The sequence below is a fragment of the Corvus kubaryi genome, unplaced genomic scaffold (genome assembly GCF_017639235.1).
Source record: "Corvus kubaryi isolate FWS band 111438036 unplaced genomic scaffold, C.kubaryi_AGA036_p1.0 138, whole genome shotgun sequence".
NCBI lineage: Eukaryota > Metazoa > Chordata > Aves > Passeriformes > Corvidae > Corvus > Corvus kubaryi.
Genome location: NW_024580672.1, coordinates 4476627 through 4504458, shown reverse-complemented (window position 1 = coordinate 4504458; position 27832 = coordinate 4476627). Strand labels below are relative to the sequence as shown.

At 39.1% G+C, this 27832-nt stretch overlaps 1 protein-coding gene across 2 annotated transcripts in view; it reads left to right on the top strand.

The window, feature by feature from the left end:
- Window positions 1-20374, top strand: part of TM9SF3 (transmembrane 9 superfamily member 3) — a 47348-nt gene extending 26974 nt beyond the window's left edge. For both annotated transcript variants that reach the window (XM_042018758.1, XM_042018756.1), the window contains exons 9-15: window positions 1801-1931; window positions 10577-10716; window positions 12237-12305; window positions 12397-12543; window positions 12702-12785; window positions 12896-12972; window positions 17413-20374. In XM_042018758.1, coding sequence (XP_041874692.1) covers window positions 1801-1931; window positions 10577-10716; window positions 12237-12305; window positions 12397-12543; window positions 12702-12785; window positions 12896-12972; window positions 17413-17480 — 716 coding nt within the window. In that variant the 3' untranslated portion in view covers window positions 17481-20374. The remainder of the gene's footprint in view (window positions 1-1800; window positions 1932-10576; window positions 10717-12236; window positions 12306-12396; window positions 12544-12701; window positions 12786-12895; window positions 12973-17412) is intronic.
- Window positions 20375-27832: the final 7458 nt, after the last annotated feature.

Genomic DNA, 27832 nt, shown 5'->3' with positions numbered 1-27832 from the left:
ATATAGTGTCCTCACGGAGTTAGATGGAATTCATTAAATTCTTAATAAATGGGAAATATCTTGAGTATATTTACCTTTCATGTTATCTACTCAGTACTGGCTACGCTTTCTAAAGAGGTAACTGGAGTCTTAGGTTAATTTAAAAGAGCTAAAGAACTGTTAACAGTTGTGACTTCTGAATTGCTTGTTATACTCTTGTATATAATCTTTTGGCTCATGACATCCACAGAGTATAATAGCCTTTCCCTTTGTGTAACCTTAAACAGTTCGCGTCATCTTCTCCCAATGACTCCTACATGGTCCTTTTCTGTATGTACTAGGGGGGTTATGTTAGGCTAACACAAAAAAGATGAGTATGATTATTTACTAGACCACTAATTGTGGATGGGGAAAACCGTTTATATCGTCTTTTAAAGAAGGATGTTCTACTTTCCAGTATATGCTCTACTTTATACTTAGCAAGTCAAAATGAGCATCAGTAGAGAGCAGAAGCCAAATAAAATTGACGGATTTGAACAGGCTGTCTTCAAATGCTCCCCACTATGCCTCTGAGTTATGACCAGTTAGATTCTTGCAGTGCACTAGCTTCATCCATTTCCCTATGCTGCAATAAAAGAATAATCAATACCTATTAGCTTCTAGAGTGCTTAAAAAAAATAATTCTGGTAAGTTCACAAAAGAAAATCTGCATCTTTTTAGCATGGTATACCTGTTAGTGTTAAATCTCAACTGCACTTTGAGTTTGGAGAGTAGAAGTTTATTTTCATGTGGCTTGTTTATAAACCTAGCAGTTTGTACAAAACCAGTTCTAGTTAGAGAAGGGTTGCTGTGCTGAAATGTACCATGCTCTATGGCTGAGCCAGATTTGCCTTTTTTTTTACAGATCAAACATGTATCAAACCTTGAAATGCTGATTTTGTTGGCTCATGGTGAAAATACATAGGATTGTCTTGAAAAAAATTGCTATTTCTTTACTGTTTTTACTTACTGCATATTGATATTGTGGTATATAAATATAGACAGTATTTAAGAGCATAAAAAGTACAGGGATTACAGATAGGGAAAATTTTTAAGGTATTGCCCAAAAGGATTTCTTTGAGCTCCTCAGGGAGCTCTAAACTTAGTAATGACTACTAGCAAGTGTTGCTGTTCCCTTGATGCTTGGAGTTTAGAAATCACTTTCTTTCTACTTTTTCTGCTGTTGAAGATGTCAAGAGTCCAGTTTTCCTGTATGATAAATGCTGTAGTATTTTGCTTTATATCAGGGATAGCCAGTTCCTTAATGCATCCTGATGTGTGCAATTAGCTTGGTTGGATCAAGCCAACGCAGAGCAGGTGCTGTCTGGAAGCAGCTGTGGTGCTGAGTTGTCCTGGGAGCAGTGCTGAGCTCTCGTGTGCGCTTAGAGTGAGAGCAGGCTCTGCACAGGGCCAGCTCTGCTATCTCTGTCTCTTCTTATCTGCAGCTACATACCCCCTTAGGTTTCACACCCTGGGTTCTTTGGCCAGCTTAGTCAGCATATGCTGTTCTTCAGCTGAAACATTCTCATGCTGTATCCCTTTTCTTGTCTCTTTACCTGGCTTAATAAATTGATTAATGTGCTGCATCTTGTGAGTTACCAGGAGTCAGATGAAACTTCATTTGCCCTTGGCTCTTGTATTGATGTAGTATGTTGTTACTTACTTCTTTTGCCTTTTTGTGGGAGAAGTAGTCAAGCATCTAAATTCTGGAGTGCTTGCTAGTAAATTTTTAAAAAAATATGCTGTATCTTACCAGTCCCATTGGAATGTCCCTTGTTACAGGAAGGCGATGGATAAAGCAGATGTTCATTGGAGCCTTCCTTATTCCAGCAATGGTGTGTGGAACTGCCTTCTTCATCAACTTCATTGCCATCTATTACCATGCTTCAAGAGCTATACCCTTTGCAACCATGGTGAGTTGTTTTATTGGAGAATTTAAACTCCACTGTCGACACAGAAAAACGACATTTTTTTAAAATCTAAGTACAATTGTGAGTCATAGCTTTATCTAGTTAGAGATTTTTTGTGGGAGGGGGTTAAGGTGCTTCAAGTATAATTCATTTTAATGACAATAGCAACAGCTGCTGGATGCCAAAACCAGTCTTCTCTGTGCTTAAAATGACACTTCTGCTTTGTATTCAAGCTTAGTGTTTTAACAGTGTGGAAAGTCAGCAACTTGAATTTCCTTCTGCATGGCCAGTGCAAACTGTTTATAATATAAAATGAAATACAAAGGGATTCCAAGTGAAAGATACTTCCAAATCATTGCAATCAAGCAAAAAAATAAGAATAAATGATCAGGCAGCAATACAAGCTAAGACATTCTGAGCAGATCTGTCTTTACAAGAATGACTCACCCTTTTCACTTTGTTCAGTGTTATTTACTGTCTAGTTATGGTCTTGTGTCTGTACATTTACCCTATCACTTGAAAAATTATACTTGTTGTAGTACTTTTTCATTTAGTCGTGATGATGTTCTCTATTTGCTTTGTCTTTTGTCAGGATTTTGTTTGTGTTGGCCCCTTCCAAGCAACCTCAAATAATCCTGTGAATAAAATGTAGGAAATAATCACTTGCCACTTGGGCAAAATTTCTATTTGAGCTTATAAGGGCTACTGTTTTAAAGCAGAATTTTTTTTTTAAATATACATCATAAAATTGCTTTTTCTAAGTTTGTGCAGTAGCACCATTAACTTAAAAGAATATCTTAGTACAGGAAGTCTTGTTTTGTTTTCAATAATACCTGTAGCAAATCTTGGAATTTAAACATTTTATAGAGATTTCTTCTTTGCATATCAGTTTTTGTGATATGTTAGGTTCAAATAATTTAGAGATATTCAAGTAGCCTTGGATTTCTTCTTCTTAGTTTAAATCCCGCAAAATGAAGCTTAGTGTCAGAAGTTTCTGTCTTGTATATTGTATTCTTTTGGTTATAATTGAATTCAGTATGTGACTGAAAATACTTCTAAAGAACACATTGTTAATGAATTAATGTGGTAGAGATTATAAATGGTAACAAGAAGAGAGACAATTCCCAGTTTCAGGCGAAGACTTTCAATAATTTTTCACTGATGGAGGAGTCATTCTATGTACATTGCTGGTTCTAGTCACCTCCTTATTAACAGTATTTTCAAAGTGTGCCTGAATACCAGCTTTTTACAGTGAATTCAATTGTATAAAACAGGTGAATGTAACATAAAGCTAAACATGTTTATAAACTCTTCACTTATTTTTTCTGGTTTTCTTCTTCAGGAAATTTGACTAAAATTCTATCTTTGAATATGTTTCTATTAGTTGGTCAGTGTTCCAAAGCAATATTGTGTTGTTTTTTCTTTCTTACACTAGCAGCTATATACAATACTGTCATAAAGGTTTACAGCATTGATCCTTGATATGTGCAAAGAGGCTGTTTTACTGCTAAGCAAGCAGTTATGGTATCACATTTCTCACTTGTATTCGCCTTTGTAGGCCAGGAATGCTGAGGGAAGGTGATTCCACCTGTGCTGTAGTTTGTCTTGTGAATTTGTTCAGCTGATTTGTATTTTAAGATCATGGGCAGGTGCATGCAAAAGCAAATGGCTATATAAATCTTCAGGGTTCACTTAATCAGGGTGTTAGGACTCTCTATACACAGAGGTTTTAATATTTGCAAGGTTTTATGAAAGTGTTTGAATCATTGTGACTGTGGCAATAAAACTTAAGTGGAGTTAGCAGGCAAGCAGGTTATGAATCAGAAACTTCATCAGAATGAGCAACGCTCTAATGACTTCAAATCAACAAGCTGGTTTGTGGAAGGAAATGGAAATTGCTTGCAATTACCATGTTATGCTTCAGATTGAAGTCCCCAGGATGCTCTCTGGCTTTATGGATGAGATCCTTTTGTGCCTTTCCACCTCTGTTTTCAATGTAAAGAAGCTTCCAGAATTGTCTGATGCAAACTTGTTGCTGCTGATTTCTTGGGAAAATAAAACCTCTGCCACCTAAATGTACTAGAACACAGAAATAACTTCCTTTACCCTGGTATGTCTTGAAACCACCCTCCTTGATTTAAATTGCTAGCAAGTATTGCCCCCCTCATCTTGACTACTGTAAATCTGGAAAAAGCAGAAACCGAGTTGCTGAAAAAAGTCCCTTAGCTAAAAGGTTGTTAAGAGACTATTCTTAAATATGTCATCCTGTACTTTGCCAGTTTTGCATTGCCACTTCCCAGTGAAGTGCTAAGTAGTCTCTGTGACTTAAATCTTCCCTCCAGGGAGATTTTCCTATGGAATTTAGGCAAAGGCAGCTGATAGAATCAAATTCAGGACATGCAAACTAACACCCAGTTGCTGCATCTTTCATCTACCTGGTATCTGCTCTTCTACACTTTGTCTTGAAGTCCTCGAATTGATTGGGCTCTTCAGGACCTTCATGCATCTCACTGTTGTTGTAGTCTGTTTTGAACTTCAAAATTTCATTCACCTTGTATAACTCATTCCTGATGTCTGGGATCTCCTTGAAGATGTGGCAGGGCCTGGGAAGATGCAAAGCTTATTTCTGAAATCAGTCTTCACTCTTGGGACTCTGCCCTTAGCCATTTTAGATATACTTGCAAGCTGTCTTACCTGTGGAAGGACAAACCTTCTGCAGTGAAATACACCATGAGCATGAACAAAGGCTTTATCTCTTCCTTGGGATAGCTTTCAGCTGCCCTTCCCTTCGGCATGATATCAAGAATGTGACAGCTTTTATTCAAATACGAGAGCTTTTTAAAACTTAATGCATTAAAGCTTTTAACTTCCAGAGCCTACGAAGGAGATATAAAATCTCTGCTTTTTTCACTCATCCCTTCACCATTATAGAAATGCAGTGGGTACTGTTCAATTATTCATTTCTTTGGAGTCCAAATTTGATTTTTTGGTGTATTTGTTGATTATGTCCTCTTACTGGTGAACATAGAGTTCTGAAGTTGTTACAGATCTCGACTCAGTTTCTGTTGATGTTTATCAGTCTTTTTGGTGTATTTACCAATCATCTTTATATTTTTTGTGTTTGAATTATACGTAAAAAGTGGAGCATGGAAGCTTTAAGAAGAATTTTAAATAATGGTATGCAAAGTGACTTCTCCATAATATGTGTGAACAGTACGGTACTAGTTCTGTGCAGAAATACTGAGTAATACAGAATTTCTGTGGAGTACAGCATGATTGAATTTGAAGCGATCATTTTAATTCTGGCATTTCATAAGTTGTGAATGCTTATGTTGTTCTGTGAGTGATGCATAATTTAAAGATTTCCATTAAGGCTACTATGACTAATGTAATATTCTGACTGCAGAATCTATGCAGCTTCTATTAACTGTTTTAAGATTTATCATTTCTGTTTTGTTTGAACAGTAGGTTCCTTTGTGGCTAATGTTTCCAGTGTGCATTTTTAATGATTTAATTAAATAAGTTTAAGCACACTGTATTTCTCTTGGGATTGAGACCCTAGTGTTTGCATCTTTTCTACCTTGTTTGGAAAAGAAAAAAGTGTTTCGTCCAACAGATAGCTTAATCCAAGCTGCAGCTTTCCCTGACAGCTTTGAGTTGATATGAGTATTGATTGCCGCTGAGAAAAGAGAACCTAGTAGTGCCAAAGATTTTCATTCATTGAGCCAGATAAAGAAATACACCTGGCTAAAAATAGAAAAAAATCCTGTTACATACATTCAGCAGGGTGCTTCCTCAAATTGTTTGAAAGTGACTGTGCAACCCTTGGTCATATCCCTTAGTTTTGCTAAAAATAGACAGAGCTTAATTCTTCTGCCTACACTTTCAACAGTTCAATTTGTTACCTAGAGCAACACTCTAGATTAACAACTTAGTTGTAATAAAACTAGTAACACTTTATTTTGAAGCCTTTTGCTCTGTTCTTTTTCTTGTAATGTTTGGATGATGTGCAGAAAACGGTGGCATTATACAAATTTAGTAACCTCTGTATGGGAGGGTGTCTCATGACTGAGAATGCATTTTGGTAGCTGACAGGGAAGATCAAGCTGCTGCTTTGACAGTTAATTTTTATTGCTTTTCTTCCCTGTGCATTAAGCAGTCATGGCACCATAGCCTGCCAGTAGCTGTTTAATATTAGATATGCTCATAAAAATTTTAATTATCACCTTTGAATGAAGTTTAATCTACAGTTGTCAGAAAATATGAAACACATGGCACTAGGAAATAAATTATATCCCTCTTGACAATATTTCCTTTCAAATACGGAAAACTGAATTCTGCACATTCAGTCGAGGGCAGTAGAATATTCTTTCCCCATCAAAACAAAACAAAAAGGAGTTAGAATGCAGGCTCGGTGAGGTTGACAGTCTCTTCTGTGGCAACTAAAACCTGCAAACTAAATCAGCTGCTGGTGTATAAATAAGATACTTTGTACAACAAAATTGAAACAGTCAAAATAAAACAAGCATTTTTTAATGTACAAAAGCTCACGTAATTTGTCTTGAGTAATATGGATTATAGAGAACCTGTGCTTGTTTCTTGATGAAAAAACAGGTTTGAAGACGTAATGTATTTGCCTCTTTTCATAATCTGTGTTTTATGAAGTAGTAATTAAAACAGTTCTCTGAATTTCTCATGGCTGATGTTACAGTAATAACTCTTAAAATGCTTGTAAAGACACAGCTTTCTTATCTCTGCTCATCACACAACTACTGTTATTGGGGTCTGCTTTTCTCAGTACATTGTCAGTGACTTTTGCAGGAGGGTAGAGCAGGTATGTGTGTTGATCTTGTCTTCATTTCTCCTTTCCATTTCTGATGGTGGAGGCCATTAAGTGTTTGAACTGCTTTTTCCGTTGTATTCTTACTCTTGGAAACCTTTTAGGCAGAAATCCTGTAACTTTATCTTTAAGACACTTGTTATCCCAGTACCCTGTGTTTGCTTCAGTTAGGATTTAGACTCTGTAGGTTTGGATATTGCCCAGCCTGCATCATTGCTGTCCTTGCTATCTGTGGCTATGGGCTCTACCTGTTTAGTTTGAGAGGAGGGGCGCTGTCTTCACCTCAGACATGAAATTAAGAGGTACATGCCTGAAAAACACCAGCTATCCCCAGTCATCTCTAGCATCCAGAGAAGGCTTATTATTGCCAAGAGTGAAGAAAGTTGTTTTACCAGTCATCAGTCTGAGCAGGTAGACTACCTGTGAGTCAGACAATGAGTGGAAAGCAAGAAAGAAGATGCTGCTGAGTTCAACGTGATGTGTACAACCAGTACTGGTTTTGTTGGTCATCTTACTAAGACCACCAGGTTGCTGTCACCAGGAGGGTGGTCTTACCTCAGCAGAAAGAACAACATTCACATCTTCGTTTTGGACAACGTATCAGAGCCAGGTGGGAGTAGGAGGCATTCCTGAGCCTGTGCTATGGTTCATCCTTATTTGCTCAATTGGGTTTCCTTTGCACTGCAAAATTATCTCAGATAATTTTAGACTTCTGAAATGGCTCCAGGATAAAAGGAAAAAAATGTATTTCACTTTCAGGTGTCCTCAGAACACAGCATAGAATTAAGACAGGTGGCATTTCACTGTTTAACAAAATGCTGACTTTATCTAGTGCTGCTACAAGGTATCACTGAAGATGCTGGCTGTTCTGTTTGAAATCAGTTCATTTTTCAGCACAATGGATAACAGAATGTAAGATGTTACACCATTATCAGTCATGCTTTGATCTGATAATGAAACCACAAGCACTCAGATTTTCTGATGGATGCCAATTATAGGTTTACTGGGGACAGCTTGACTGTACTTACTGAAATCATTATGCAAGGAACCTTGGTCTGTCTCAGATTGTTTTATGCAGATGAATATTTTAGATTTCAGAGCTACTGCTGAGTCAGTTTTCTGGATAACACAACAGCCAAGCCCTGCTGGATGAATTTGGGCCTTGTCCTTGCCCACCTGATTTTAAGGCATTCAGCTTTGTGGAGGGTGTCACTAGAATGAAATGCTACTGACAGCCTTTTTTCATCCAGGAGTTTGCCAGCTAATCAGTAATTAGGCCTGGATTTTCCTTGCTTGGTTCTGTGTCCAAGGTTATATTCTTTCTGTGTGGATTCTGTAAAATAGACATATTTTGCAAGATGGACAAATACAAGATGCTGAGTGTAGTTCCAGGTGAGCTTAGAGCCCAGGGCTGTTCCTGGGCAGTTTCTTTATGCAGTAAAGCAGTGAATTCTCTTTCTACCACTGTCCCCACTCCCCAATCAGGGGAGATTTCCAAGGTCGAGAAATTAAGCTACAGTCATCTTAAAACCTGCACTGTAAAAGACAGTTGTGTCTGTGTTGAGCAGTACCAATGCCCTTTCATGCTGCCTGGGTCTGAGCTTTCTGCCTCAGCCAGGTGTGAAACCTACCTGTCAGAACAACACCGCAGAGCCCCATGGACCACCCGACGCATCCGGATGGCCTTGCTGCAGGAAGCAGAGCACTCTCCTCTTGGAAATGGAAATGGTTTCATTATGTTCAGCTGAGAAATTCTTTGGATCCTATCCAAGCCTTAATTCTTGAACATCTCTTCTACCCACTGTACCTCAAACAAGCTGTGACTTTTTAGTGAGGATTTAATAAACGTAGCACTCAAGATGATGTTCTTTGAGGTTTCTGATACTTTTTGACATTTTTCTCTGAAAATTCTCATCTGCTCATTCCTTTAGACTGAACAGTTTTCAAGGGCAGAACCTGTATCCGTTGAGCGCGTTGTATGCTTCTCCTGAAATTTATTCTTAGGCAACCTCAGTGTCCTACTTAAACATTATGCTTGCTTACCTGTGTTTTTTGAGTAATGGAAGGAGGATAAATGGGAGATACTAAATTAACTGTGTAAAAACTGCTGTATTGTTATTATATTATTTATACTGCAAGTGTAAGTACAACATAGGGTCTCCTTATTTACCAGTGAAGCTTCCTATTTTAATGGCTCATGAAGTAATTGTTTAATAACCTCTCCTCAAAGATATACAGAGCAGTCTGGAAAGTGCTTCTGCTTGTTGACCCACCAGTTTGGTGTACCCCTCCTGTGAAGCATGAAGGCTTGTTCCATCCAACCCCAGGCAATGTTTTCCCTTCACGTCTGACCTAAGCTAGCCAGTAATAGAAGAATAACCCACTGACTTTAGCCAAATATAGTCTTAAATTTGTGTGATTCACCTAATGCTGAGTTTGTATTGAGCTAATATCATTCTTTTCAGCCACTTGATGTAGATTTCTTAGATATAACATACACGAGCAGCTTTTATTTATCCTTAGAGTAACTGCTTCTTAAGCAAGTCAACGTGTGCTCGTAGACCTGCTCCTTTCTCCATTGTTTTGCATTAATGTGCTGCCATGGACTTTGCATTTTGCTGGAGTGAAGACAAATGTACCTCCTTTGCTCAGGAGGCACCAGGGTGTACACAGACCCTCAGGCTACAAAGCCATTAAAAGGCAGTATTTTCATATGTTTGCGTAGAAAAGGCCACAGGGTCAGTATTCAGAACTGTGGTGATTGCATTATGGGCAACTGCTCTGTCTTTAGTTATCAATATCAAAAAGTTACCAAACTGTCTAATGCTAATTCATTTTGTGCTAAAGATTTACGAGTAGAGAATGTCTTGCTTAACACTTGAAATTTTCCTATTTTGGAAGATGAATTATGTTGCCTTTAAGGAATAGAAAAAATGGAGCTGGATAAGTATAGTGGCAAAAAAAAGATTCATGGTAGATTTTTAGAGAGGCTGTTCCATTAGAAGGAGCTGTAACATTGGCTTGACCTTTCCAGCATTGTGCATAAACTTGATTTCTATATGTAAGTAGAGTCATTATGCTTCTAACTTGTGTATCTTTGCCTACCAGTGGTTGCTGGTTTCTTTGTCAGTCTATGTTCTTGATTTCCTGGTTGGTGCATAGTGGAAAAAATGGAACCCAAAATTGAATCAAAATTGGTAGCATTCTGACATGGTTTTGTGATTCTTATTGGGTTGATTGGTTGGTTGGTTGGTTTGTTTGGGGTTTGTTTGGGGCTTTTTGTTGGTTTTTTTGTTTTGCTTTGGGTTTTTTGTTTGTTTGGTTTGGGTTTTTTCGGTTGGTTGGTTTTGGTTTGGTTTTGTTTTTTTGATTGGATTAAAAATTTTGTACCCAACAGTTGTAGTCTTGTGTGCAACTACCTAACTGTTAGATGTTAATCCCCAGAGCTAGCACTCTCTGCAAAACTGTAAAAGATGCTGACAACACTTTCTGTTATGAAGTACCATGAAGATTTCCTTTTATTTCTTGTGCAATGTATTGGGTATAATGATTAGATGGAAACAGTAAAGCAACCTGTAATGGTTCTGTTCTCTCAAGTGATGCATGAAAATACACTTAATGATGTTTATTAGAAAGTCTGTTAGGAAAAAAATGCTTCCATTTGATAAAATACACGTTGACTAATGCTTCTTAAGTAGGAGTATGATTCTACAGCAATAACTACTAAGGACTAATACTGGTTGATTATCTTCTACTGTTGTCTTAGACCTGTTTTTTTTTTATTACAACTCTAATTTTTTGCTTGCAGGTGGCAGTGTGCTGTATTTGTTTCTTTGTCATCCTTCCATTGAACCTCGTTGGGACGATTCTTGGCCGAAATCTGTCAGGACAGCCTAATTTTCCATGTCGTGTCAATGCAGTGCCTCGTCCTATACCAGAGAAGAAATGGTAAAGACGAGCATAAATGTTAACTAGAAATATTCACTTCAGTACATTTAAATTGGTGTTCTGGTGTTCAGTTTTAATGAAATAACTCCTTTTAATTTAAAGTGAGTCGTGCCTAGAAGAACTGCTCAACTGACATTTTCTTAATATGATTTTTCTTTTGAATTAAAACACCATGGTTAATAGTTGTAGCAGATTTTACATTCCTAGATCACAGATTCAGATTTTGCCTGAAATGCTCTTTAGTCCCTATTTAAAGGGGGTGGTGCCAACTCAGTTCTTGTATAGGTATATTGACACTAAAACTTCTCCTCTTCAGTTAATGCCTCTTACAGGTTTAGGATTGAATGTGCCTTGGAGGCAGAACTGTTCTGATTAATGGTCTCCATACAGAAGCTGAGACATATTTGCAGGGTTATGGTGGGGAGAAGCTTGCAATGCTGTTCCCAATTCTGTGCTTTTGTTGATGGCACAGAGCCTAAAATATTGCAGGTATGTGGTTTGAATTGTGAAGAAGCCTTTATAATTTTTGAAGTGGATGTAAAGGGGTGCCTAGTCTCAAAAAGCATACTTAGGTTTTTGGAAAATTACGAATGCAATCACTTTTTCCTATTAATTTAATTCTGAGGTGGAAGCAGCAAGCTACGGAAATTAAAATATCCTCAGAGGATTTTTTGAATAGATTTTTCTTGCTTTCCCTATTCAGAGGAATGGAAGAGACAAAGTGAGAAGGGCACTGAAACATGTAAGCCTGTAATGTCCTAGTGGGTTGTGCAGCTCAGATGTTAAAATTTAATTTGTATTGTAACCTGTATCTTGGGAATCCGATGGATTTTTCTGGATCAGCATGACAGTTAAAGATACTTCTCTTGACGATGATGAAGTAACACACCATCAACTTAGACAAGTCTCCCTATAAATAATACAAGAAGCTGCAAATTAAATCGCTGGTTACTGGCTGGATTCAGCATCATTGCAAGTACCACAGAGAGGTCACCTTTTAGTGACAGTGTCTTCTACAGGTAGCTGGATATTCATTTTTAGCTAAATGTTCATGACTCAGTATAGCATTAAAAATGAACGCTGGTTCTTATTTATGTAACTGTTATCCTGTGAAATTTTCCTTGCACTTTTTGCTGTATTTGTAGCCATCAACAGCTACAATGTGTTTTCACTGCCTTCATTCACAGCTGGTGGATGTCATGGGGCTTGATTGCTTAGGCTCTTTCTGTCAAGAAAGCTTCTTTCTGTGGCCTTAAGGCTGGCTAGATGACTAACCTAATGCCTGCAGGTAATAGGCATGAGCCTCGTGTTTTGTTTCAGCTTTCCCCAAAAATAACTTTTTCTTTTATCCATACACATGACATTTTTGAGGGAATCTTTCTAATCTACTGGTAAGAAACAGAAATGTTCTTTTTAGCATGCCTTTAAACAATGTTCTGTGCTATATTAATTATCTGGTCTTAATATGTTTATAAATGAAATATTTTAATTGTCCCTAAACTAATTCTACTATCTTTCAGGTTCATGGAGCCAGCTGTTATTGTTTGCCTAGGTGGAATCCTCCCTTTTGGATCAATTTTTATTGAAATGTGAGTACGTCAGCTGTTTCCCCGTTTGATTAAAAATTACAATTTACGTTACATTACAATATCATCTGCATATTTTGTTTACTCTCGTCAGGTATTTCATTTTTACTTCATTCTGGGCTTACAAGATCTACTACGTTTATGGCTTTATGATGCTGGTTCTGGTTATCCTCTGCATTGTGACAGTTTGTGTGACCATCGTTTGTACGTATTTCCTGCTAAACGCAGAGGATTACAGGTGGTAAGTGTTACAGTATTTTAATACTTAACCAGATTGTGAGACTTTTGTAATAGAAGAAGTGTTTCTTCAGTCTAGATGGGTCTTTTCCAAGTGCATTGTGCATCTTCTTGGGAAGTCTTTTGGCTAGTTGTGTGATGGACATGCATGTTTACTTTCAGGCAATGGACAAGCTTTCTTTCTGCGGCATCAACTGCGATTTATGTTTACATGTACTCCTTTTACTACTACTTTTTCAAGACAAAGTAAGTGATAGTTTTCTTGCTTGAATATCAGGTTACTATATTGCCAAATAAGTTTTATTGATAAAAAATGGGGGAAATACCAAGCATAAATTTCTATCTTTCTTTTTCAGGATGTATGGCTTGTTTCAAACATCATTTTACTTTGGTTATATGGCAGTATTTAGCACAGCTTTGGGAATAATGTGTGGTAAGTTCCAGATATTTTGAGTTTTCTAACATTTTTTCAGACTCATATTTCTGACCTTAGCTCATAGTTTTGGTGGTAGAATATGTATGTCTGCAAGATCTGCTCAAAAAATCTTTAAGAAGAATCCAGAGAGTTTTCTGCTTATACTTGGTTCCTACCTTATATAGGAGATTCCTATGGATTGTGTCTTCTGATACGAAGATAATTTATGTACTGTGCAGAGAATTTCACCCTCAGTGCAAGTTTGAGAGACTCAGTATTTGGCAAGAAATCCTGCAAAATAAATTCCAAATAAAGTTGAGACCATGCTAGCATTTTGCTTTGGAATTTTTACTGTTGCCCAAGACAAGGAGCTAGGTGCACTCATTGAGCCATCAGTGATAGCACACTGATGACAGTACCATCTGTATCTTGTGGCATGTATATATGAGGGTGAGCAGAACAGAGGACTGCAAATTTGAAGATAACCTTTGAGAAATAAGTATTGCAATATTCACAGATGAGGAAAGTGCAGGGTGCTCCTGGGTGCAGCTGGATTTCGTTGCTTTTTAAGATGCTATTTTGACAGATGCTTAGAGAAAAACATAGTACATGTCAGGGAGGTCATCTGAGAAAGCCAAACACTTTTTCATGTGTTAACTTCATTGTTTCCTTAATGACCTTCAGAAAGTGCTTCTTGATTCTTTTGCACTTTTCTATAATGCTGGGGTTTTTGTAAGTGATCTTAATTTAATACTTCTTTGTAGTGAATGAATAGTCCTATAACAAGTGGAAAGGTTTCTTAGAGTTATATTTGAGGCATGAGATGTCTTACAGAAACTTACTTCTGTAAAGTATACATTTCCTGGTATCTCAAGAGGGTGGGTAATACCACAATGCTTTATAAAAAGGGGAGGGAATTCATCGCTTAACAGCTGAATACCTGTTCCCCTTTTCTCTCATACAATTTAGTCTTGCTTCATCAGGTTCTTGGCACATTACAAGACTTCCCTGCTGTTTTGGTAGTCTTGCGGCCGTTTTTTTTCTTTACTAGGCTTATACTTTTCAGCTCTAATGTTTTCTTTCTAAAGTGCTCAGGCCAGTATTGATTAAAATGTCTATGATGCAAAAGCCAAGCTTGTCCACCAGCTTCTGTAATCAAAATGTATTTTAAAACGTGAAAAAGAAAGATTGTCAAATGCTTACTTCTCATGGTGGGACACTATTTGATGGAACATTAGAATAAAATCAAATTTTTCAATAACATAAAATATTTCAGCACACTAAACTTTATTTCCACAGCTCTATTGAGATTTCTTTCTGTCTTTCTAAGTATGTTGGAAGAGAAGCTGTGAGATTCCTTTTTACCGATAAGTCCCATTTTCAGCATGTGGAGTGGCAAAAAAAATCCCCTGTCAAAAAGCATTTGTGTAGGGAACTTGCAGCTATTGAGGTCTAACAAATACATTTGTGTTAAAGACTTGTGCAGTGTGTGTGCTACTGACTGTAGGTCTGTGAAAAGTGTGTGGAACTGTTCTTTGGAGGCTCACACCAGTGGGTGTATTGGGTATCACAGCTGGATGTGCGATGAACTAGTTAGGGCCCAGAGCAGCCACAGGGGAACTCTCTGTAGGCATGGATCATCCAGCTCTGAGTTTAATGCCCTTGACAATGCCTAGTGAACTCAATACCACATGTAGTGGGATGCTTTGATCCACAAGGTTTGCTGCTCTCCGAGAGCATCTCAGGTCTGGGACTGGACATTAGGGAGCCCATGAGAATTTCCAAACCTTTTGAGCTTCCCTCTTAGTGGCAGAAAAGGTTAAGACTCATTTCCCAACTTAGTGGAAGGCTTAGGAGCTACATAACTTAGGCCTCTTGCAATACCACACTTCAGCATTCAGATAAGTACTCTAAGTATACTTAAAGAGCTTTTAAAAGAATTTGGTCCTTACAAAGTCACAACTGTAGTAATTGATTATTGGTTTGAAGCAATAGATGGGAATTAATCTCTTTTTGCTTTGTGGTTGCTCTTCCTCAGTATTTGGATTTTTCTCTTTATTTAAAAGCTTATTGTTCTGCTGAAATATGCTTGCATTCTATTTCTGCTAAACCTACGTAGGCCATAACCAGGTTATAAATATAATCTGGTAAGGTGTTTAATAAATAAATAAATAAATAATTTCCTTTTACTGTGTTTTTTTTCATTCAAATGAGCCGGCTGCCCTGCATTTGAATCAGGAGGACATTCTTTAGTCCTCATCGCCCGGGGTTTCTGCCTCCCTGCTCCATGTTTTATTCAATGCCTGTGAAGTAGCCTTGAGGCTTAATCCCTGCCTTGGGTATTGGCCATTAGTGGCCTTCATGGATAAGGCTCCTCTCTGATTCAGAATAGGTTATGATTTGTTTATGGGGATGAGAGCTTGTGGTCTCTTTTGACTGCTGCTCTCTACTCCTCCCCCTCACTTCCATCTCATGCATTCTCTAGATCCCAAGTGAAACACAGTTAATGCTTTGTTCTCTCAAATCTCTGTGATACCTGGCATCGCATCACTAGAGAAACTTTCAAAGAACGAGTTCTGGAATGTACCTCAGTTTAGCAACTGAAATGGGCATTGGATCTGCTGGCAGTGTTTGCTTTAACAGGAAGAACCTGGAGAGTCTTAAAGCAGGAGTTCAGTGCCATTATTTTGTTCGTTTACTTCATAAGACAGAAGATGAATTTCTTGACAAGCTGCAGAAGAGTCTGCATGTGCTTCTGTATGATGTCAAGCTCACATCACCTCTTCACAGCCTGTGCTTGGGTCTGTCCAAATGTTGCACTGGTCTCTCCTTGAACAGCCAGGCTTTCCTTCTGCTGCATTCTCAGCTTGCTTGCAAGCAGCAACCTGATCTTGTGTGTGCTGTACTTGTTTTAATAGGACTCTACTTTCCCCAAGTTAATAATGCAAATCCCTGGTTTGCTGGCCAGTGCAATAGTTGCCATGATATTTAACAACTTGGAATGCTGTGCTGTACAGAAGCTGAATCCAAAGGCTCTTTACCACTCCAAAAACATTGGAATGATTTATCATATTTGCCTTGTGCAGATTTCTTGATTAGGTATGAATATTGGGCTTTTGAGGGTCTAAAAATCAAAACTTTGTGACAGTTTAATGGCCGACTTCATAAATCATCCCATCAGTCTCCAGGATTTAAAGAACTCTTCAGGATCTGAATAATTCCGTAGTCAGCAATGCCAGCTGCAGGTCTGTACAGCCTTAATATGTAAAGGCAAAAATATCACTTGATATTTTTACTGGAAAGTTTGGCATAAAACTTTTAGCATTGGTTAGACTTTTATATTTAACATGTCTTCTGCAGTTCTGGTGCATCCTAGTTCACTGCAGTACTTTGTTCTGAGCTTTTCCCTATTGATTCAAGGAAGGAAGAATATCTTTTCTCTTAAGAGTCTATTCTTTACTAAGCGTCCACGCATTTAATGTTAGGAATTCTCTGTAGTGATTTTCAGACCCTGACTTCTCTATTCATCCTGTATTTTATGACTGTGTTGGCAGTCAGACGGCAGTTGTCTAATTCTTGCTTGATTTTCAACTTCAAACATGACGATTAACCAAATTGACTTACTCTCATTTTGCTTGGAAGAGATGAAGACATTCCCTGCTGATATTGTAAGACCACAGTATTTACTGAGCCCAGCAAACCTGAGGTTCTGGGTTTCACCAGGTTGCTGAATCTCTTTCTGAGAAGAGGCCTTAGTCCAGTGCATTTCTTTAATTTTTCTACATGTCCCTAATACTGCAGTATTTTGGATTCTGCATAAAATGTTGCCCCTATCAAAAACTCAGTGACCTGTTCTTTCATTACTGGTGTGACAATGCGTACTTTGCTCATGACTCCTACTAATTTGAAAACCACAGGTTGCAATTTCTTTAACTACTAACTGCTACTTGTTAATGTCTTTGTACAGACCTCCTTGAAGTGTAAGACTCCTGGGATGGGGATCTATTATTATTTGTGCCTTGTGGGAGGGAAGAAACCATCTGCCAATAAAACACTCATCCAGAAGGCATGTAACTTATAATAAAAACCCACCCTCCCATCCACCTTCCCTGCAGAGTGGGTGATTGTATGTTTTTTACCCTCTGCTCAGAAAAAATGGACTTGGTTATTGGCAGCAGTAGGGGGGGCTGCTATATTTATCAAGGCCAAGTGAGCATGGCCTCTTGGTAAGATGGCTTAATGGATTTAGATTGCTAGACAGGGGAAGTTGCTGCCAGCCGTTCAGGGGGAGCATGGATAATTAGAGTTTGAGAACCAGTATTGCAGGTAAAGAAGTATCTGTGTGCAGAGTATGTGCTTTATGTGACTTTCTCTGTTTAAGTGTGTGTGGTTTCTATCACTGGCTTGTTTTGATGATCAGCTCTCTAACATATTCAATGTTTTTGGCTTATTTTGCAGGAGCTATTGGTTACATGGGAACAAGTGCCTTTGTTCGTAAAATCTACACTAATGTGAAAATTGACTAAGGAAATAAGAAAATTGAACTATGGATCAGCTCCTGTTTTCCTGGGGATGAACTTGCACAGCAAAAAGCGCGAGAAGAGATTTGGGTTTTAACACTGGGCACCATATGGGTCTCCATTTTGTGGATGGCTTAAAGTAACATCTATTTCATTGATCCTAGGTTCTTACTGACTGCTTTCTCCAACTGTTCACAGCAAATGCTTGGATTATATACAGTAGGCATTACTACAGTACGTGGCTAATCTTTCCCCCCCAAAAAAACCAACATCTAAAAACAAAAAAACCTAGCTCATTAAAGATGAATAGACTAGCTCTCTTCAGTGAAGAGGACAAACAGTTTGTTTAAAGCATTTGTTCCATTCAATAAAAAGAGGGAAACTTGGCTGCTAAAACTACTTGATTAGTAGTCTTCCTGGTACTCAACATTTCTAAATTATGTAAAAATGCTGTTCCAGAAAGATTACTCTTCTGATTTTTACTGCCATTGCCAGGATAAGGAGGTAGGTTTTGTATTTTGAACTCCAGGTGCTTTTTGGTTTATTTGCAATATCAACTACCCTACACTCATTTGTTTAAAAAATAATTTAAAAATATATAAACCCCCCATATGCATGTAATATATCAGCTATTGTTCTAGTTGGACCAACTTCCCTTTATTTATCTTTAAAGTAATATCCAGCTACATCTTAAATCCATCCAAAGAAAATACAGTCTGAAGACGGGGTGTGTTCTCTGCAATGCAATTTACTGTACAGTTAGAAAGCAAAATGTTAAATGAAGAGGATTGTTTGTTTTTTAATAAACACACTGAGGTCTAGATTAAAACAAAACCAACATTTTAACTGAATGTCTAAAGTGATTTTCCTTTTTTCCAAGTTAGTCTTGCATATTTTTTTGGGGGGTTGGGTTGAATGAAGATTTTCCTTTAGACATCATACAAGGGGTAATAAGTGTATATAACATTAAATAATGTAACTTAGGTGTAGATCCCAAATGTATTTGGATGTACAGATTTACTACAGAGTACTTTTTCTGATGATTCGGTGTAAAAATGTGTGAATTCGGGTGGCTTTTTACATCTTGCCTGCCATTGCATGAAAAGTTGGGGTTTCTTCACAATGTGTGTATGTCATGCTTTTCTGTTCTATTTCTCAAGCTCTTACAGGAATTAAATTTGTAATTTAGAACATTTTAATTTTTGTTAATCCTATCTGAACACTTGTGTAACATCAAAAGCACAGTTGCTTTAGAGTGTTCAGAAAACTAAAATAAACTTTTCAGACAAAAATGTTTTGATTGTGAAAATAGATGAGTTTGCAATTGAGAATGTTTGAAAAGGCAACACTGCTGAGCGCCAGTTTCTGTATACAATATTAGTGTGGTTTTCATCTATCAAAGCCCCCTGCTTTGAATTCAGAATTTGCTTACAACTGTATTGTACAGTACAACTCCAAAATGAATGACCAACCCAAAAAGATTCTTCTTGGCTGTGGATAAGTGTTTTGTGATCCAGCCAGTGTACTGGGAAAAGTGGGGGTAAGCGTGGACTGAAATAAATGAGCAAATAAAGGTTAAGTCTTTCTAAGATGACTGTTAATTATGCACTGAATTTAGCTAGAAGTATCCTGAATGTTTTTGTGACAGATTTGAGAGCCACTGGGCTTGATTTTTTTCATGGTTTTTTTTTTAGACATCTGCCATGTACGGATGTTTTCATCAGTGTGGCTGTCTGAAATAGAGCACCTGCCAATGGAGAAGGAAATTTCCTGAATTTAAAAAATGAGCTAAGCATTTGTATTGATTAGCACTGTACTGTCTCTATATAAAAAGTACTGATAATGCAGTAGCCACAATGAGAAACATCTGTATTCTGGCAGGGTTGTGTTGGAGCTTGGGTGAACTGTACAGGTGGGTAATAGTGGGAAGCAGTGCATCCTGCTGCATATGGCTTCTGAAAAGTATTTGAGCTTTCAGCTCTGATGTCCCTGGCCAATTTTAATCAATCTGTCAGAAAATAATTAAGTTTTGTTTCAAGTGAATCATTGGTTTCTGTAGGTGAACACTCTGCTGCTCAACAGAATTATTTTTTTAAAGTTTTGAAGTACAGGCTGATTTTAATATGAGCTTATAAACTGGGTCAGTAGTTTGTCTTTGTTCCAAAACATGGAGACTTAAAGCAAAGAATGGGTTTTGTACTAGTACTTGCTAGTGCATACAGCTGTGGGAAGCCCTCTTTTCATCCCTGTTCTTCTAAATCTGAAGTGAGAAGCCATTAGCTCCACACAATAAATACATTAAGTACTCTGCCAAGATAAAAGTTTTTTTAAAGGGAATGTTTTGATAATGGGTCTGCTTCTCTATTTAGAGCACTGCTATGTGATTAGTCTATCAGAAACTTCACTAAACCGTTTGTGAATTTCATTTAATCACTTTTTAATGCCACAGGATGGTGGGCTGCCTACTTGCTTTTTCTATCCTCTGGCATTACTTGCTTTTGCATATCCAGATAGGATTGTATATCTTCTAAAGTGACATTGAAAAGATACTTACTGCACTGGCATTGCTTTTGTTCTGCAAGCAAGTTCCTCCAGAGAAGTACTATGTTTAAATAATTGACATTTTTATACAGCCACCCTAGCACGTAAGTTGGGAGTTCGCTTAGTTTTCCCCCTTTTGGTTTCTGAAGGGAGTGCAAAATGTGACCAGTTTTCAACAGCTTATCTTTATGGTTGCTGTTTGGGGCAAGGCTGTTTGCCCCCCTTCCCCCTCCTCGCCCTCCTCCCCAAAAATGTGGGTACAGCTTGAACCATCTTGCTTAATAGAAATTGGAAGCTCTCTGCTTAGATGATGTAGTCCTTCCTCTTTTATGGAAGAAATAAAGATCTTACAGACAACACTCCTCTTACCATGGTTGTTTCTTAAGAGTTTCTGGTTCTTGAACTCATGCTTTTTGATAACTCTTCAGTTGGCTGCTCAGTGCTCCTCTTCCCACTTCTGGTACAGGGACCAGGGATTTGGGTAAATAGTTGCATAAGCAATAGCCAGTCTTGACCAAATGTTTTAGGTAAATACAATTGTAAATATTTTCAGTTGAGGCAGAGTGCACATAGAAAGTGCCTCTTGTAATTAATACATAAAAAGTGGTGAATGTTGGATTGGAGGAAATGGAGACTGCAAATAATCATTGCATTATGCTCTTTTTGTTGTCTGAATGTTTTGAAGCCACAGTGTCTATTAATTCCTCTCCAGAATTACATTCCAAAGTGTGTAAAGGGCACACAAATTGGTTTTTGTAGGATAGTCCTAGGTGTATTTCTTCAACAAGTTTCAGGTTATAAAACAAACCCAGAACACTAACACTTTTTACACTTTTGGTACTAAAACAGTAAAATTGATAGCACGTTCTTATCACTATCTTTAATGCAGAGCTAAGACAAATGAGAAGGTTACATTTTGCTCTAGCTTCAACATCAGCATCTAGCCAAATTTGCCCCATGAGGTATATATACACAGCTTCACTGAAGACAGCAAAATTCTGTAATTGTGAGTGCTTCAGGAATTTCTCCACTGGAATGTGTCTGGAAAGCATCCGCTCAGGAAAAGACAAAGTCTCCTCTCCAGTCTGTGGACAAGTAAACTGAATAGTTGGAGCTGGAGTTTAGGGCTCCTGTTATCTTGAATGAATTCTTGACTGTACAGCTTGTGGTTCATTTCAAGTCTGTTGGAACTGTAGGTTGAAGAATTCCAGTTTTGGATCCCTTGGATCTTTTCCCGGTTAATGCACTACAGCAGAGCAGCCCTGCCATAGCTGTTAGCACTGCTGCCATCTAAAACGAGTATCTCATACCAGGTTTAGCCCTGAAGTCACGAAAGCCTCTGCTGTTGTTGGACTTCTCTTGGAATAAAGCCACACCTGAAAATGTTGGAGCAGTGTGTTTATGGCTTGCATTCTTCAGGAGCATCATATCTCATGAAAAAAACAAAAAGTTTTGGTGCCATTTTTTTTCCAAAGCCTGTCAAGGGAACATTTTCATTCTGCTAAATGCCTTCAGTGAGAAAATTCTCCAAACTTGCAGAGGAGACATCTGCATGTGCATTCTACAAGTAGTGTGCTTTTATCCAGGAGTGCTTTTTCAGTTCAGGAAAGTGACTTTTACAGTATTTACTTTCATTCAGTGGTTCTGAAATTTTTCCTCCAATTTTGGGGTTTTGGCTTGTGTGGGGAAACTGTAAAGATGGTGAGAGGACCCATTAATCTGGAAGGCTTTGTGTAGTTCAGGAAATTCAAGCAGTTCTTGGAGAGAATCACTTTAAAGGGCAGAAATTAATTTGGAAAAGGATAAGAAAATGGCTTTTTTATCTGGTGGACTAACCTATTTGAAAGGCAGACCTTGAAAGAGATTTGCTGTTAACAATGTCATTGCCCCCAGCCCTGCACCAGTTACAGTGTTTCTATTTTCATCAGTGTATGCCACAGTGCAAGGCTTTTGCAAAAAACCAAGGACTCATCTGCTGTGAACAAGGGGGCGATATTGCCTGGTACCAGCATTTTTGGCTTTTTGATACATTGATTTTCTCACCAGCTCTTAATACAATAGAGAACAACTAGTCAAATCTCTGGAGGTTCTACCATGCTGAGGCTTGTTTTGTTACAAAAACCAAACCCATTTGAACTTTGCTTCCGTTCTAGATACATCTCTGCCAGGACCATGGGCTTGGAGCATTCCAGAACATACCTACACAAGCTTATAGTCATCCTTCAGCTGGCATCGGGTGACTACAGCATTCCAGAAAACACATGCATTTGTAGAATGGGGACTTCATGTCCAATTAACGAAACACCTAATTTTACAGAACTGTTATTTTAGTGCTCTCCTAATATTGTGAGGTGTGCTTACCCACGTGATGCAGTGGTTACCTAGATAGATTCCAGTTCACCAAAGCCTAGACCTAAGTCCTATAAATGAAATGCTGGATCTGGGTGAGGAAGGCCAGTCTCCAGCAGTTCTGTGTAACAGGCTGCCCGACCTAGAAAAACATGCTACCGTTAGACACCACACAGTGATTTTTTTTTTTTTTCTGAACCCTGTGTGTCACAAGCTTTTATTTGGTTTCTGAAATGTTTTGAGAGCTGTAGTAACTGCTTCTGAGAAGCTTCCAAACAGGGCTGAGAACATCATGCGAGACTGAATTCAAGGAAGCTTTTGTGGCTACTCATTTTCATTTTCCAAAGGTTTTTATCAGGAATTTCAGACTTAAAGCACTAAGCAAGGCACTGTGGTTTTCTGTGCTACTAGACATGTAATTCTCCTTTAGATTTCATTTTATGCTGTTTCTTCATTCTGAATCACTTTTCTTATCACTTTATTGGGCTGAGAAAAGTGGGTTATGTAATTAACTTAGTGTGAGGCTTTTCTTGCTCTGCTACACAGGAGTAACTGCAAGAATAGGGTGGAAATTTTCTCTTTATTTTCTTACAATGTCTGGCCAGACATTAGCAGGTGAATAGTGAATATTACCTACTGTTTACTTTAAAAAGGTGTGACAGTTTTACAGTGTCAGGCACCCATTTACTTGCAAAAATTGGAGACCTGTATAATAAAATGTTGAAGAAATACTATTAGGTTACTTAAGTTCTGCATTTGGATTCTGCAGAATCATTTTTAGTAATTTTAATTGGTTAGCTGAAAGCTGATTTTTGTTGAGAATTTTTTTCTGATTATCTCACTACCAGAAAGGGATCAAACACCCACCTTTGTCTGAAGCTGAAATTACCATAATTGTTAATGATGTGTATAGTAAAATAAATAATGAAAAAGGAAATCACTGTTCCTGGTTTTAGTGATCTAAAGAGTGACTTGTAAGATCAACCTATTTTAAAGTATTGCTTACCTAAGAAGAGGAAATACCTGCATGTTCTCTGTGTGGTTTGGATGAAGAGGTTACTATAGTTAAATCTCTATACAGAAATCCTGTGCAGAGGCTGTAACTGGGGAAATTCTCTAAGGCAATTTTTAATGGAGCGATGTCTCTGTTTTTCTGAGAGATTCATTAAATTCTACACACTTGTCAAACAGCCTTAACTCAGGTTGCATATGTTCCAGCCTCTGTAAAGGCTGCCTGCCTGTGAACAGGCAAGTGCAACTATCCTGTCTTCATCCCATAACAGAGGATTGGAGAAATGTTTATACTTTTCCCAGATTTATTCCTCTGCATAAAGAGAAGAAAAAAAGAAAAAGACAGTACTTTTCCTATGGCAAAAAGTACTTTGGAAAAACCAGTGGATTCAGCTCTTCAAATTTTGAACAGGCAGATGCTTTTCCAAAGATGTTCCCATGCCCTTCTTCTTAACCTTGCAGCAGAGATCATCAAAACCACCAGCTTTGCTCAATGCTTTCCAAGCACAACTGACTCCTATGTGAACCCTGAAAATGGATTTTAAGTAAAGTAATGAAATATCAGTTTGACATGCCTCAGTTTGGGAACCAGTGGTCAAGCCAAAATTCATGCTTCCAGATATGACAGATTTCTCTCCCTGCCTCCCACAGCTTGCCCCTGTACAACTCAAAATTACCCCAGAAGTATCTTGGTTTTTCTCACATAGTTCAATCATTGCATTATTGATGGGAAAAAGGTTTGGTGCTTTTTTATTTGGGATGACTTAAAATCCTGCCTGCTGCTACTTTGGTGAACAAAAAGGAATTTTCCAACCATGGCTTACTTCTAGTTTTTCTAAGTGTCACTGCTTGTTATGACAAGACTGTTGTTAATTATACACTGAGTTGTTAATGCACAGGTGAATGTGCCTGTGACTGGAGTGAGCTCTGTACAGTGGATTTCAGAATCCCTGGAACACATTTAAGCACATATGTGTCAGCATCTTAAAAGATTCCTTTCAGGTAGCAACTCGTTTAACCTTATGGGAGGTACTTCCTGGGTGGTAATGCAATAAACTTGACAAAAAATTACCCACCCCCAATCTACTGCACAAGAAACTAAAATGGGTGGTGGAAAGAAGAGAGAGCAGGGCTTGTTATTTATTTTATCACCTGGATGTTTTCCATGGCTGGTCAGGAAAGAAGGGATGTCCCAAGAGTGGGCAAGTCTATGAGTGATAAGGGAGTCGAGAGCAATAGACTGCTAGATAAAACCGGACAGAGAAAAAAGGAGATGGGGAAGTGAATCAGCTTCATCAGGGTGGGAAGCCTGTAATGGTGCTAAGAGTCAATGAGCCTCTGCTAGAAGGGGATGAAGCTAAGGGAGGGTGAGGTTCTGCAGAGGGCCCCATGGTGCCTATAGGCAGTGACGCAGTTCATTGGGCTACACCTGCAGCAGGGGTTCTTTCCTACCATAAAAAGAAGCAATGAAAGAAGTTTAAGGAGAAGTGAGGGGTACTGGAAATGCAGAGGGAAGAAGAAGGAGAATGCTCTGGGTTCAGAGAGTCATGCCCCATCTCTCCAGGACTCCATCTGCCCTTGTACTGGTGATGCAAATACCTTGGTGTGCTTGGTTTTTTGTAAACTTGGCAGCAGCTGTGGACTCAGCAGTGGGACAGGCTCCAAGGGAGTGGTGCCTCAGTCACTTTGTTAGAATATTTGGTGGACCCCAAGTGTTGGCAAGAGAGAAGAAGCAGGTCTTGTGGAAGACCTAAAAAACTTTGTGTTTTGGCCTCAGGACATATTGTGTGCAGGGATATTCCATCAGCACTAAGTAGCTCACATAGCTTTGCTCATGGATGCTATTCAGAAAGAGCTGTGTGCGTTCTTGCTCAGCGAGGCTTGAAAGGACAGTGGATTTTGTCTGCATGTGTTGGGCAGAAGAGGGTTCTGCAAAGGAAAAGACTGCCTTTGACAGCAATGGATATGGATTGTTTTCTTTCCAGATAGTTAACTGTTGGTGTCATGAGTTGCACTGCTGATGTGAGACTTCACTGACTGTTTTACCAGCTCAGATGAAAACTCACAGGGCTTTCTGTGTTCCTTAATTGCACTGATGTGGCCCTGCCAGTCGAGATGACACGAGCTGATTTCCTAAACCCCAGGTAGCAGTCATTGCTCTGGGTACACTGCTTTGGCTGCCAGTTGCAAAGTGCCATGGTTGTTATGAGAACTATTTCTATAAGGTTTGAGCAGTTCTCATGTTAGGGACTTCCAGAGTTCCCAGTAGTAGGGCCACATTATTTTTTGTGTGTGGATGATAGTGATAGACTCCTCTGAACTCCCTCACAGGCTCACTCTAATTGCACAATTAAGGATCCACATTTTAATTTACTCTCTTCCTCCTACAAAGCTGTAGGATGTCCTCTTCTGTGTCCATCCATGTCTATAATAGAGGTTCTGTGTGCAGAAGAGGTTGGGCTCCCCACTGTAAACTGTCATGCTGGAAGAGGTTAACAAGCATTTTCCATGTGGTCAAAAGACTGTTCTTAGACGGTGACAGCCCATATTTCCACAGGGATGACAAGGATTCATGATGCTGGTCAAGGAAGCTGTTGACCACCTGTACAAAGGTTCAAGCTTTTATTTTCCAGCTTCTCATACCCTCAGAAAATAATATTTTCTCTCTTTGCAGAGAGAAAAGAGCAGCTAGTGCTCATCCCATAAAAGCTGGGAGCTCTAAAACACAGAGGGGATCAGCTTTTCATTTTAAAATAACCATTAGACCGCTCTTATTTGACAAAGTCAAAGAAAGTAGCAACCGAATACAGAAAAAGTAAAAGTAGTTAGTGTGTAAATGAGCAGTATAAAACTCAGGAGATGGATATTGTTACCTTACTAAGTTTAGTCTGATGGCTGTTTGTCTACACTCCTCTTCAAAAATCTACAGTGATGGAAACTCCCTGGTTCTTCATGGCAATCTGCTCTAGGACTTCCCTGTTCTACTGCTAGAAAGCTTGCCTGAAAGCTAAATCTACCTTGGTTCATTGAACAGCAGCTGTAAGAAACTCCAGTGTGTTTGATTAGCAGAGCTTTTCACCATCGTCTTCATGTCAGAGTTTGATGCAGCCTTTTTGGCTTCTGCGAAGGTTTGAAGAGGATTTTAAATACTAAATGAGAGGCAGGGGCAACAGTCAGAAACAGTTTGCAGTAGACTGCTTTGATGCTGAAGAGATGCCTGAATCCTGTTGTGCCCTTTTATGCTATCATTCATTGCTGTAGGCTGGAAGAGAAGGGACAAATTTATGGATGGCAAATGATTATCTGTCTGAGTGAAGGGAGGGCTTGGAGCCCATGCTGTATTGGGAAATGCTGCTTGAAGATCCTGCTGTGGGAGCTTGGAAGCACACAGTTGAAGGAGCAGTTTTGGCACAGGGAGATCGTGGTATGCACGTCCACCCCAAGAACCGCCCACTGAGCTTGTACCCTTGTCAGCTCTCCTCTGCTCACCAGGACGGTATCTGTACCCTCTCTGCCTGATGCTACATCTGCTGAGCAGCATGAGCACAGGTGATCAACCCATAAATATTGCTCCAGCCTCAGACTAACATCTTGTCAGACAAGAGGCTGTGCTAGGCAGTGTTGAATTCATACGGAAGCACCTGACTGGCCTTTGTGAGATTCATCTTAGGACAATTCAGCACCCGGCGAGGTGGCTGGGCTTTGGCCATCTGCCCTTACCCTGTCACTATGCAAACAGCAGAGTCATTGTGCCTGTGTGAACTAGCTCCATCACAAGCCAGCAGCCCTAAAAGTATGATGCTTTACAGTGTGTTACCCCATGCTCTGCTGTTAGAGATGTCCAAGATATTGTACAGGTTCAGACAGCCACGATCCGCTAGATCAGATATCAAGGTGTAGATTTTGATGCAACTGAGTATCTTGCATGTGATCCATATGCCTGATTTCCCAGGCCTTGCTGTATATGGATCACCCCAAACCCCAAATTTCCAGTAAAACAGCCCAGTTGCCCCTGAAAACTACTGTGAAAAGCAGGTGAGAGGGATAAATGCACAACTCGATATTCAGTCCCAGCTTTCTTAATTTCTCCCATTCTTTAGTTTGGAGTGATTTCTTTCGCATCGCTGTCCATCCGTGGTCTAACAACTCCACTTACGCACGGGTTTTAAGGCTGCGATGTGAAACGTCGTTTCTCCCAGCGGCGGATCAGGTAATTCTCTTTGGCTGCCCCTGAAGTACGGACTGAGGGAAAATAACACCAATAACATTAGTAGTAACTAATCGTAATATTAATAATTTCTGCCTTTTTTATGTACTTTATTATTGCGGCTGGGGCTCTCGCTCCCAAGTGCGGCGGGAGGCAGCGGCTGCGCCCCGGCTCCCCCGCGGGCCGGGCGGGGCGGGGCGGGGCGGGGGCGGGGCCGAGGCGCGGGCGCGGCCGTGATTGGCTGGCGGCG